The sequence below is a fragment of the Pristis pectinata genome, chromosome 11, assembly GCF_009764475.1.
Source record: "Pristis pectinata isolate sPriPec2 chromosome 11, sPriPec2.1.pri, whole genome shotgun sequence".
NCBI lineage: Eukaryota > Metazoa > Chordata > Chondrichthyes > Rhinopristiformes > Pristidae > Pristis > Pristis pectinata.
Window position 1 is genome coordinate 38,832,009 of NC_067415.1, and position 12,717 is coordinate 38,844,725.

The following is a 12,717-nucleotide window of genomic DNA, read 5'->3' on the forward strand; positions in this document are numbered from 1 at the left end:
ATGTGGAGTACTGGGTACAGTACTGGTCTCCTTACTTAAGGACAAATGTAAATGCAATGAAAGCACTCCAGTGAGGTTTACTAGATTAGTACCTGGACTGGGCAGATTGACTTATGACGAAAGGTTGGGCAGGGTGGGCTTGTATCTGCTCGAATTTAGAAGACTGATGGGGTGTCTTGTTTGAAGTTGATAAGATCCTGAGAGGACTTCAGAAAAATTGCAAATGAATTAAGTACGGAGGAATCAAGATGCTCTTGTGCATGAGTCACAAAAAGTTAGCAGACAGGTGCTTCAAGCAGTTAGCAAGGCAAATTGCATAAGAACATAAGAAACAGGAGCAGGAGGAGGCCATCTGGCCCGTCAAGCCTGCTCCGCCATTCAATAAGATCATGGCTGATCTGTCTGTGGACTCAGATCCACCTACCTGCCTTTTCTCCATAACCCTTAATTCCCCTAAGATGCAAAAATCTATCTGTGTCTTAAATATATTTAATGAGGTAGCCTCCACTGCTTTCCTGGGCAGAGAATTCCACAGATTTACTATTCTCTGGGAAAAGCAGTTTCTCCTCATCTCTGTCCTAAATCTATTCCCCCGAAACTTGAGGATATGTCCCCTAGTTTTAGTCTCACCCCCAGTGGAAACAACCTTCCTGACTGTTTTATCTATCCCTTTCATAAATTTGTGTTTCTATGAGATCCCCTTTCATTCTTCCGAATTCCAGCAAGTATAGTTCCAGGCGACTTGATCTCTCTTTAGAGGTTAACCCCCTCATCTCCGGAATCAACCCAGTGAACCACCTTTGCACTGTCTCCAAAGCCCGTACATCTTTCCTCAAGTAAGGAGAACAGAACTGCGTGCAGTACTCTAGGTATGGCCTCACCAGTATCCTGTACAGTTGCAGCACAACCTCCCTGCTCTTAAATTCAATCCCTCTAGCAATGAAGGTCAACATTCCATTTGCCTTCTTGATAACCTGTTGCGCCTGTAAACCAAACTTTTGCGATTCATGCACAAGCACTCCCAAGTCCCTCTACACAAAAGCATGCTACAATCTTTCACCAAGTAATAATCTGATCTTCTATTTTTCCTTCCAAAGTGGATGACCTCACATTTACCAACATTGTACTCCATCTGCCAGACCCTTGCCCACTCACTTAACCTATCTATATCTCTCTGCAGACTCTCCACATCCTCTGCACAACTTGCTTTTCCACTCAATTTAGTGTCATCAGCAAATGCAGATACGCTACATTCGGTTCCCTCTTCCAAATCAGTAATGTACATCATGAACATCGACCCCTGCGGCACCCCGCTCACCACTGATTGCCAACCAAAGAAACACCCATTTATCCCAACTCTCTGCCTTCTATTGGTTAACTAATCCTCTATCCATGCTAATACATTAATCCCAACTCCATGCACGCTTATCTTATGGATAAGTCTTTTATGTAGCACCTTATCAAACGCCTTCTGGAAATCCAAGTAAACAACATTCACCTGTTCCCCTCCATCCACTGTGCTCATTATATCCTGAAAGAACTCCAATAAGTTTGTCAAACACGACCTGCCCTCCCTGAATCCATGCTGTGTCTGCCAGATGGAACAACTTCTATCCAGATGCCTTGCTATTTCTTCCTTAATGATAGCTTCAAGCATTTTCCAAACTCCCAACTAAGCTAACTGCCCTATAGTCGCCCACCTTTTGCCTACATCCTTTTTCAAACCGTGGCATGACATTTGTTGTCTTCCAATCTGCCGGGACCTGCCCAGAGTCCAGAGAATTTTGGTAAACCATCACAAACGCCGCTAGTATAACTTCCACCATTTCTTTCAGTACCCTGGGATGCATCCCATCAGGACCAGGGGACTTGTCTACCTTTAGGCCCAATAGTTTGCTCATCACTACCCCTTTAGTGACAGCAATTGAATACAAGTCCTCACCTCCCACTGCATCCATAACATTTCTATTTGGCACATTAGACATGTCCTCCACCGTGAAGAATGACACAAAATAATCGTTCATGGCCTCAGCCATTTTCGCATTACCCAACATTAATTCGCCCATCTCATCTTCCAAGGGACCCATGTTCACTTTAGCCACCCTTTTCCACTTTATATAATTATAAAAATTTTTACTATCTGTTCTTGTATTTCGTGCTAGTTTACTTTCATAGACTATCTTCCCTTTCCCTATTGCTTGTTTAGGTTCTTTGTTGCTTCTTAAAGTTTTCCCCACTCTTCCAGTTTCCCACTACTCGTGGTGACTTTGTATGCATGAGCTTTTAGCCTGATGCCTTCTTTTATTTCCTTATTTATCCAAGGCTGACTCTCCCCACCCTTACTGTCCTCGCTTTTGACTGGAATATACTTTTGTTGAACACCATGAAAAATCTCTTTGAAAGTCTTCCACTGTTCCTCAACTGTCCCACCATACAGTCTGCGTTCCCATTCTACACTAGCCAACTCCTCCCTCATCCTGTTGTTTTCTCCCTTGTTTAGCATATTGGCCTTTATTGCAAGGAGGCTGGAGTTTAAAATTAGGTAAGTATTGTTACAATTGTACTGGGTGTCGACAATTAGAGCATTGTCTTATCACTGGTGGCCAAGAAAATTAGATCTGTATTCTTTGGAGCTAAGATCTTATTGAACCATAACATCCGAAGGGAGCATGACAGGGGTTGCCTATTTAAGTCAGAGATGAGGCAAACACTCTTTCTTTCAGAGGGATGTTAGTCTTCAAATCTCTGTTCCTCAAAGGGCAATGAAAGCCAAGTCTTTGAATAATTTTTTTTTAAGGAAGTTAATAGATATTTGATAAGTGAGGTTTAAGGTTACCGCAGTCTTGAGGGCCAATTCACCAACTCCAACTTCTAATTTGTACGTTCACATATAGACACTCCATTCACCACCAAGGTGGGGCGTACAAAGCTGTTCTCATTGTCACTGACTCCTATCTGAGAATTTCCTACTGAACACAGTCATGGAAATGCCATGTTCTGTACATGTACCTGTGGCTGAGTTGGCCACATATTGAGAACCAATATTTTTAAATTGAAGTGAGTGACTGTGAAATCCCACCAAATTCAAGAAAAGGAGAGGAAAAAGGTGATAAGAAAAAAAAACATTTATGGCATCAAACTACTCAGCATTGTCCCTGACCTGTACCATATTGATTTCAGATATAAAATAATGATTTTGGCTAAAAATCTCATATCCATTTCAGAGTCTAAAATAAATAAGGTTGATAGTTATGAATTCCTTTACTGCAGACTATTTTTTTTAAATATATGTCGTAAAAAATTCTCTTTTACCTCCCTACTTCTATCTGTTGCTTCAAAATGAGGCTTAGATTCTGGTGCATGGTAAGATTTATTCCTTTCCTGCTGTCTGTGGTCATGTTGGAGGGACAGAAGGTAAGCTTGCTCTTGCTGTAACTGGCGCTGCAATCTCTCAGCCTGTCGCTGCTCCTCCATCTCACGCCATTTGTACTCCTTTAAGAAAATAGCATAAAAGCAGGTTGTAGCATCAACAAATTTACAAAACTGACATGCAAGTATTTCTAGTTGCAGAGACACCTGCACAGGCAACTTATATATTCAAAAGTCAAAAATGTAAAGCAAAATTTACAATTACTGCTAATTCACAGGCTGCAGTGTAAATGTACTGCTGATTCACAGAAAAGGGTGCCAGCATTCAACCTTCAAATATCATACCAACAGTCAAATGTGCATCAGGAAATTCACAACCAACTAATATGTGGAAATTACCTGCTGAGAAGAAACTCAGGGCACACATCAGTAACTTAGCACATTGTCAACCATGGAGATGTGCTTAGCTACTGCTAGAGTAGATGGCTTTCAAATCAGGGATTCAATATTCAACTTCAGTTTATTTCAATTTGGTCTGGAATTAGTTGCATCTTTTTAAAAAAAATTATCAAAAGCAAGATGATAAATATCATTAGTGCAAAATATCCATAAATGTATATTTACATCTTCACATTAAAATTGCTCTTTATAACAATTTGTAGCGACTGCTACCTCGATGTGAAAGCAGGACACTAGTCGGTGGGCTACAGAACAAAAACTGATTTATTTTCCCGCCTTGCGCGGGCCTTTTAAGAGGAATGGTTCCCGCCCGCCGAAAACAGAAATGACGTATGCGCTACATCAAACTTTTCCCGTGTGCGGGTTCTCCCCATCGCTCGGGGAGGACAAAGGCCCAACGCCATCTTGGGCCTCGCCGCTCCGACGACGCACGACTCGACCGCCGAGCCGGTTTGCTTGCTCAGTGAGTCGCTACAAATTTCAAAAATTACACTGTTTTCATTTACTCACATTTTTTTCCATTTTACACACACACACAATTTTGACAAATGTATCGCACACATTGGAACAAGATATTCTGCTATATCAATGAAAGAAATTGTTATACCATGTCCAAGTTAATACTATTATAACCTGACCATATAAACGTAAAATACACTATTGCTGGTTCAGGAGAGCAATGAAATTTAATATTTTGCTCCTTCTCACAATGATAAAATCATACAATACAGTAACAGGCCCTTCAACCCAAGCCTATACTGATCATCAACTGCCCATTATAATAATCCGATCTTTATTCTCCCTACATTCCCATCAGCTCTCTGCAGATTCAACCATTCACCCACATAAATTAAGGTAATTTACTGTGGCTAATTTGCCATGGTTTCTAGGCAAGGGAGAAAGGTTGCATCAAATTAACAGTTTATAATTTTTAATGATTTGAATTTCTACAGAAAGGATTTTATTTACGGGAGCACTCCATTTAATTCAGATAGTGCTCATATTTATAGTAAAAAGCATATCCGCTAAAAATATATGACTAAACTTCTTTATACCATTCAGGGACAAATCTGTGCTGTGACCAACTTTCATCTCATCAGACTGCTAAATTAAACTCAATGTACTAATCCACTTGCTGTTAATGTACAAACAATGCAGATACTAAACCAAGATAGCACAGGAGCTGCCAATGATATCAATAATACAACTGACTGAACACGTTACCAATAACATGGCCTGCTCTTGAAGCAATTGCTGCTGAAGAATCTCTAAATGACGTTGCTCCTCTTCCAGCTGACGTCTGATGTACTCCTGTTGCAAAATAACACAATAATGCATGAGCAATGTGCCAGGTTTAAGCTAGGTAGTATAGCTGTTAGCGTAATGCTATTACAGCACCAGCAACCCAGGTTCAATTCCGGCTGCTGTCTGTAAGGAGTTTGTATGTTCTCCCCATGACTGCGTGGGTTTCCTCTGGGTGCTCCAGTTTCCTCCCACATTCTAAAGATGTATGGGTTAGAAAGTTGTGGGCATGCTATGTTGGCGCTGGAAGCGTGGCGATACTTGCGGGCTGCCTCCAGAACACTCTATGCAAAGATGCATTTCACTGTGTGTTTCGATGTACATGTGACTAATAAAGAAATCTTGCATCTTATCCAGAAAGAAAGTGGTTGCACTTCATTTCTCATGCACCTACATAAAAATGTAAAACTAGGTTTCAGAAACCTAATACCAGAGACTAATAAACAAATTAGGAAATAAAGATTTCATATCCTTCAGTCAAATTAGTATATTTTTGATTACTGTTGAACACGGTTAATATATTGCCATTTTCTTCCTTCAGCACCCTCAAAAGGGATGTGCATGAACTGCCAATCAAGAAATTAACAAACTTGAGCACAAAATTATTCCAATTCCACTTTAGATCAGTGAAGCTCAAGCAATTTCAGAGTGAAGCACAAAACAAGTGTCATTAAGTAATCAATATCACAGTTATTGTAATAATACCCATGTTCTGCAACAATGCAAATAAAACAGAGCGTGAAATCAAGTCAAGCATTTTGATCACAAAAATTTTTTAAGTCAAATATGCTGCCAAATATTGACACCACTCAGAAGCTCACGTTTAACCTAGTTTTAATATCGGAGCTAAAAGATTCAGTGGCTCTGAACTTATGGTGCAGGGGAATATAGGAATGCAAGTTGTATCAAAGCACAACAGGTTTTAACATATCCTGCAGGGTCTGCTATGTCCAGTACCTACCAAGTGTGAATTTGCGAGAGGAAAGAACTTTGCTGACGCAAGCCCAAAGGTACAGCTTTATATTTAAAGAACCAAGAAGGCATAGCAGGAGATGTGATGCATTGCAGCTGTGAGATGCAGGAACTGACTGAAATTATTCAGATTTGTTGCTTCAATAATTGACATGCAGCTCAAGGAAAGTCAGCAAATTGATACAGAGTCAGTAAGCTCCAAGTGTTAGATGTATGGCTCAGATTGGTGTGTGAAAAATGAGATTCAGATAATGGGACATTTGCTTTAGCAGTGGAGAAATAGGGAGCCGTTCCATTGGGGTGGACTTTACTTGAATCAGGCTGGGCTGGCACCTAATGAATTCAATCATTATGAAATGTATCTGAGAATTTAAACTAAGTAGTGAGGTGGGGTAAGGGGTGGGGGGCTGGTGGAGGAGAAGGGAGGGTATCAGTGAGGAGAAAGTTAGAAAGATAGAGAAAGAACAAGTGAATAGTGCAAGGTTTTTGGATTATGGTAGCCAGGACAGGTCACAAAAGGACAGAGCATGCAAACACAAGAGTATACCACCAATTACAGTGAGAGTAGAGAAACATAGTTAAAAAGATAATAGGGAAGGCTCTTTATCTAAATTAATGCAGAATTTTAATCAAGATGGATCAGTCAATGGCAAAACAAAATGGTCACAAGCTACTGGCCATCACAGAGGTGTAATGGCTGGGAATCAAATATTCCAGGAATGCCAAGGTTAGGAATCAAATATTCCAGAATGCTGAAAGTCAGTACATTGGAAAAGGATTTGGGGCAGGCAGGGGGGGTGGAGGAGAAAGGAAAGAGAACACAAGAGAAATAATTTTTTTTTTGACTGTTTAACTGTGTACATAGAAAAAGAAAGAAAACCTCACAAATAATCAAAAATAAGACCTCCAAAGTGAAAAGCTGAGAGAAATTAGCATGACCAAAAAAAAATTGGAGAAATTACTGGGGCTAAAATGCGATAAATTCCAAGGAACAAATGACCAACATCCCAAAGTTACAAAGGCAAAAGGTTTATTGACTTTACTGCAAAGGGATCTGAGTAGAAGAGTAGACAGTAAATTATATTGGACCCTGGTTACACTGCAGCAGGAATAATAAGTCTTGTCTGCCTACCCAAGGAAGGATACTGTTGAAGGTAGTGCAATGAAGCTTTCTCAACTCGATTCCTGGAAGTGGAAAGGGCAGGGGAGGGATAGGTGGAATTGTCCTAAGAGCAAAGATTAAACATACTCGGCTTAAACCGAAGAATTTAGAATCCTGTTGAAACATACAAAAATCTTACTTGATAAGAAAGTTGCAGGGATGATGGATCCTGGCTGTAATGTCTAGAACCAGGGATCACAGTCTTAAAATAAGAGAGCTGCCATTAAGCACAGATGCGAGAAGATGAAATTTCTTCACCAGACAATAGCAGATCACTGGAATTTTCAGCTAAGAGGGCTGTGGAGGTTCGGTCACTAAGTAAGGTCAAGACAAATCGATAGATTTTTGGATATTAAGGGAATCAAGGAAGATGGGGTTACTACAGGAAAGCAGCACCCATGAAAAGTTCAGCCATAATATTACTGAAGGTGGGTGCAAGCTGACAAATGGCCTATTCCTGCTTCTCTTTCTCAAGTTTGTACATTTATAAATCACTGTTCATATTTCTTTTTCTGAAACTATTACAAGGAATTGGAAAATTTTGGATCTTGATTCAAACATTATTAGGATTAGCAATAACGACATTTAAAAAAAACAGAACCAAAAGTAGGCCTTGTAGCTCATTGAGCTTGCTCTGCCATTCATGGCTGATAGTGTACCTCAAGTTGAAGTCATACCCAATCCCTATAACCTTTGATCCCAATTGTCCCTACTCTCACTGTAGTTGGAGGTATACTGGTGTTTGCATGCTCTGTCCCTTTGTGACCTGTCCTAGTTAACATTATCCAAAAATCTAACAATCTCAGATTTGAATCTAATCAAGCAATGAGATCCACTGCCCTCTTGAGGTAGAGAGTTCCAAAGATTTACAACCCATTACATAAAGCTGAGTCTAGCAGACAAGTAATGTGGATAAACATGAAGTTGTCTGCTTTGGTGGCAAAAATAGGAAGGCAGATTAGTACCTGAATGGCAAGAGATTAGGAAAGGGAGAGGTACAATGAGAGCTGGGTGTCCTTGTGCATCAGTCAGTGAAAGTAAGCATGCTGGTGCAGCAGGAAGTTAAGGAGGCATATGGAAGCAGGGATGTCTTACCCAGCAATTGTACAGAGCCTTGGAGAGACTACACCTGGAGTAATGTCTGCAGTTTTGGTTGCTTTCTCTGAAGAAGGATGCTCATGCCACTGAGACAGTTCAGTGAAGATTCACCAGACTGATTCTTGGGAACACAGGACTAATTTATGGAGAGAGATTAGGATGATTCATGTTATATTTGCTAGTATTTAGAAAAATGACAGGGCACCTCACTTATAAAATCCTGACAGAATAGATGCAGGAAGAATGTTCCTAATAATGGGCAAGCACAGAACTAGAAGTCATAGCCAAAGGATATGGAGCAAGCCATTTAGGACTGAGATGAGGAGAAATTTCTTCATCCAAACAATGGCAAACCTGTGGAATTCTTGACCACAGAAGACAAAGTTAGCTGATTCCTCCTTGAATACGTTCATAGTTCTAATGGTTGAAGAGATCAAGGGATATAGGGAGAAAGCAATATTGAATTTGGATAAGCATCCATGATATTGAGTGGTAAAGTTCAAAGGGTTGGATGGCCAACATCTAACATTATTTTCAATCTAGGTTTACATGTCAATCCCAAATTTAAGTTGTTTTTGCTGCCAGTTCTAGGTTCTCCTGGTAGAGAAAACAGCACCTTGGGCAACCATTGTCAATCTCCCTCAGAATCTTGTTCATCTCAGTGGGATTGCCTCTCCTTCTTCTAAATTCAAGTATAGTCCTTTAGTCCCTCTTCAAAAGACAGATTTCCTCAACCCAAGAACAGATCTATCTAATCTATGCTGCACTGAATCCAAGGCAAGTATATCCTCCAGTTCTTCTAGAGTTGCATACAATACTCAAAACATCTCTGATAATCTGAGCACAACTTCCTTACTGCTTGATGCCATCCCTCTTGCAGCAATGGGTAATATACCATCTTCCTTTCTGATTGCTTTTTATATCTGCATCTCACGAACCAAAGTGCAAAGCCTGGCATATAAAAGAGTACCACAGTTTTCAAATATGAACTCTTTAAAACTAGTCTATGTACAATGTTTCATTGTTTAGATGGCTACAGATATTCACTACAGAAATTTGAACACATGAATTCATGATTAAACTACTTTATATCTCAAATATTGACCCACAAAATTCAAATCAAACATGCTAGGCTGCATTAGGATTTCAAATGGTCTCTGCTCTGCATTGCACTTTCTAGCAAATCATGTGACAGGCATGCAAAAATCTTATGGATACAAAAACCTTTTTGAGACAGCAAAATAAAGTGGGGGGGGGGAAAAATTAAAACTCTTTAAAAATGATCCGTGATCCAATCACCAATATATCAAGCATACACAAATTCTTGGTTCATCGTGAATGAAGAGTGACAATAATAAAAAAATCACCTGTTCTCTTTCCACTCTCCTCTTTTCCTCTTCTGCCCTTCTTCTTTCCTCCTCCTCCTTCTTTCGACGTTCCAATTCATCTAGTCTTCGCTTTTCCTCCTGCTCTCGCCTTCTTTGTTCACGTTCCTGTTGCCTTCGCGCTTCTCTCTCCCTTCTCTGTTGCTGCACAGTAAAAAAAACTCATCAAGAACTGCTAATTTGATAAATTTACCATAAATCAGTTCTGCCAATGTTCACTCTGAGGTTTTTCAGCAGTCAATTCACTTGGTATCAAGTAATGGGGAAAAAAAAGATGAAAATAATGCCAAGCAAACAGCAAAGTGAAATTAGATTTACATTTATAAAATTTGAATAGCGATTTTTTGTTCCCATCGACAGTCAAAACTTGGTAAGTATTACATCAATGAAAAAAACAATAGATCCAGAACTCTTTTCTGGATTGGTCCAAACACAGATAAAAATTACTGGGTGCTTTATAAACAACCTTCCCCCCATTATTAGCAGCTTGAAAGGGTAGACGCTGGAAGACATTTCTTCTAGCTGGGGAGTCTAGAACAAGGGGTCACAATCTCAGAATATGGGCTCCGTCATTTAAACTGAGATAAGAAGAATCTTTAGAATTATTTACTGCAGAGGCCTATGGATGAGAAGTGGTTAAATATATTCAGAGCATTAAAATCAATATTTCTGGACAGAATGTAGGATAAGTGCAGAACGGCGCAGTTGAGATAAAAATTCACCCATTATGTTCTTGAAAGGAACAGAAGGCTCAAAAGGCAAAATCATCCATACTTGCTCCCAATGTTTAATGTTGTTTTATTCTTACAAGTCAGACACAAGGATTCCCACTAACGATTGCTGAGTTTCACTCGGATAACGAAATAGTCCAGTCTGCATGCAGGATCTGGACAACGTTCAGGCTTGGGTTGTTAAGTGTCAAGTTTATGCCACACAAATGCCAGGCAATGACAAGCTTGTCCAAAAAGTCTAACCTTGTCCTCTTGACATCAATGGCATTACCACAGTCAGAACCTCTGCCATCAACATCTTGAGGGTCACCAGAAACCTAAATGCACCAGCTGCACAAATACTATGGTTAAAAAGCAAGGTTGGGTATTCTGCAGAGTTACTCAATTTCTGATTCCCTTAAGCTTTTTACACCTACAAAGTGGAAGCCAGGAGTGCAATGGAATATACTTGGCTGAATCAACATAGCTTCCAATAGACTCACGCTTACCACCATCCAGTAGTATGTTTTATCAGTAACCCATCCACCATTTTAACCTCCTTCCACCACCACACAACATAACTACAGCATGCACTTTCCTTTTGCAAGATGCATTGCAACAACACCAAGGCATCTTTGACAGTATCTTCTAAATTTACTGTACAACCTCTACCATAGGCAATGGCCACAGAACACCACCACTACTAAATTCAACTCAAACTCATATCATTGAGACATTGAGCCATTCCTTTATCAACGCAGAGTTTAAAAAACCTGGAACTCCCTATTTAACAGCACTGTGGGAATAGCTTCACTGCACAGTCTGCAGCAATTCAAGGTAGCTCACAGGTGACTACAGGGAATTAAGACCAATAATAATTCCAGCCTTGCCAAAGATGCATATACTAAAAAATCTTTTTAAAACCATGCACAAAGAAAAAAGCTCAAGATTGAACCCCCTTACATTCCTAACATTATGCTCCACATTGTTATTTCCAATCAACAGGTCTCCAATTCCAGACAATGCTACTAATATTCCATTTGTATTTTTAAAAAAATCAATCATAACTTTGGGGACCATTTTGAGAAATAAAAGAACACCAAGTTTGAAAATCAAACTGATGTCAAGTGCAAGCTTTAACAGCGTGAAGTTATGTGGATATTCAAGTCTATGTGGATCATGTCGAAATTAAACTCAGCACATTCAACGGGAGGCTTCACTTAGAATTAGCAAGGGTTGGAGGCAAATCAAAACTTTCAAACTGCTGTGAGAAGAAAACTAACAGAATCTATAATTTACGGAAATATTAAAGTTTAAATTGATTTTAGAAGGGTTCGACAGATTCCTTCCTTGACAGTTAAAACAATGATAAAAAATATTGAAATCAAGGCATAGGAGAGAGTAAATTCTGAAGTAACAACAGTTAAAGGCCAACTATATAATCCTTCAGCAATAAATCTTAGTGTGAGCACTCACGTATTTGGGTCAATATATTGACAAATAAATAAAAATAATCGCCTTGTTTTAGATGATAAGCACATTGTTGAGAGTGAATTAAAGGACAATATAATGGCAATTGTTAAATTAGCTTAGTACTTCTGTTTCTCCCTTCCCCAGTACACAAGAATCTATAAATTGAAAACTACAGCACCATGCATCACTACCATTTAAATGGAAAGATAACAATGTTATCTATTCTAATTCACAGCCAGCATTTGTCTGCCTAGATTAATGACCAACTGTTAGTAAACTTTGAGGGATATTGTTCCATTCATTTCATTGCAACTTTATTTTGCATCCACAATCTCAACAGAGTCCATGTTTAAAAATGCCACTCAATTTCTAACCATAATTATATCTGCCATATTTTCTTACAGTACACAGGTTTCTACAGTTATATGACTATGGAAATTCTGTTGACATGTTTATCTTAATGCTGAGAAATATGTGGAAAAACTAAACACTGAACATCAATGTCAGCAGAGTTAATTTACTTCCATTTCTTTTTAAGAGTCATAGAGTTGTACAGCACAGAAGCAAGCCCACCACGTCCATGCTGACTGTTTTGCCCATCTACACTAATCCCATGTGACCACAGTAGGTCTGTAACCTTCTATATCTCGACTATTCATGTGCCAGTCTGATTGTATCGGATTCCACCACCTTCTCTGGCAGCACATTCCAGATATCAACCGCTCTGTGTGTAAAGTACTTACCCCTCAGATCCCACCTAAAACTCCTTTCTCTCACCTTATACGCA

At 39.4% G+C, this 12,717-nt stretch overlaps 1 protein-coding gene across 1 annotated transcript in view; it reads right to left on the minus strand.

Annotated features, from left to right (window-relative positions):
- Positions 1 to 12,717, minus strand: part of LOC127576183 (mitogen-activated protein kinase kinase kinase kinase 4-like) — a 213,812-nt gene that overhangs the window by 47,698 nt on the left and 153,397 nt on the right. The window contains 3 exon segments of the mRNA XM_052026586.1: positions 3,313 to 3,492; positions 5,053 to 5,139; positions 9,730 to 9,891. Coding sequence (XP_051882546.1) covers positions 3,313 to 3,492; positions 5,053 to 5,139; positions 9,730 to 9,891 — 429 coding nt within the window.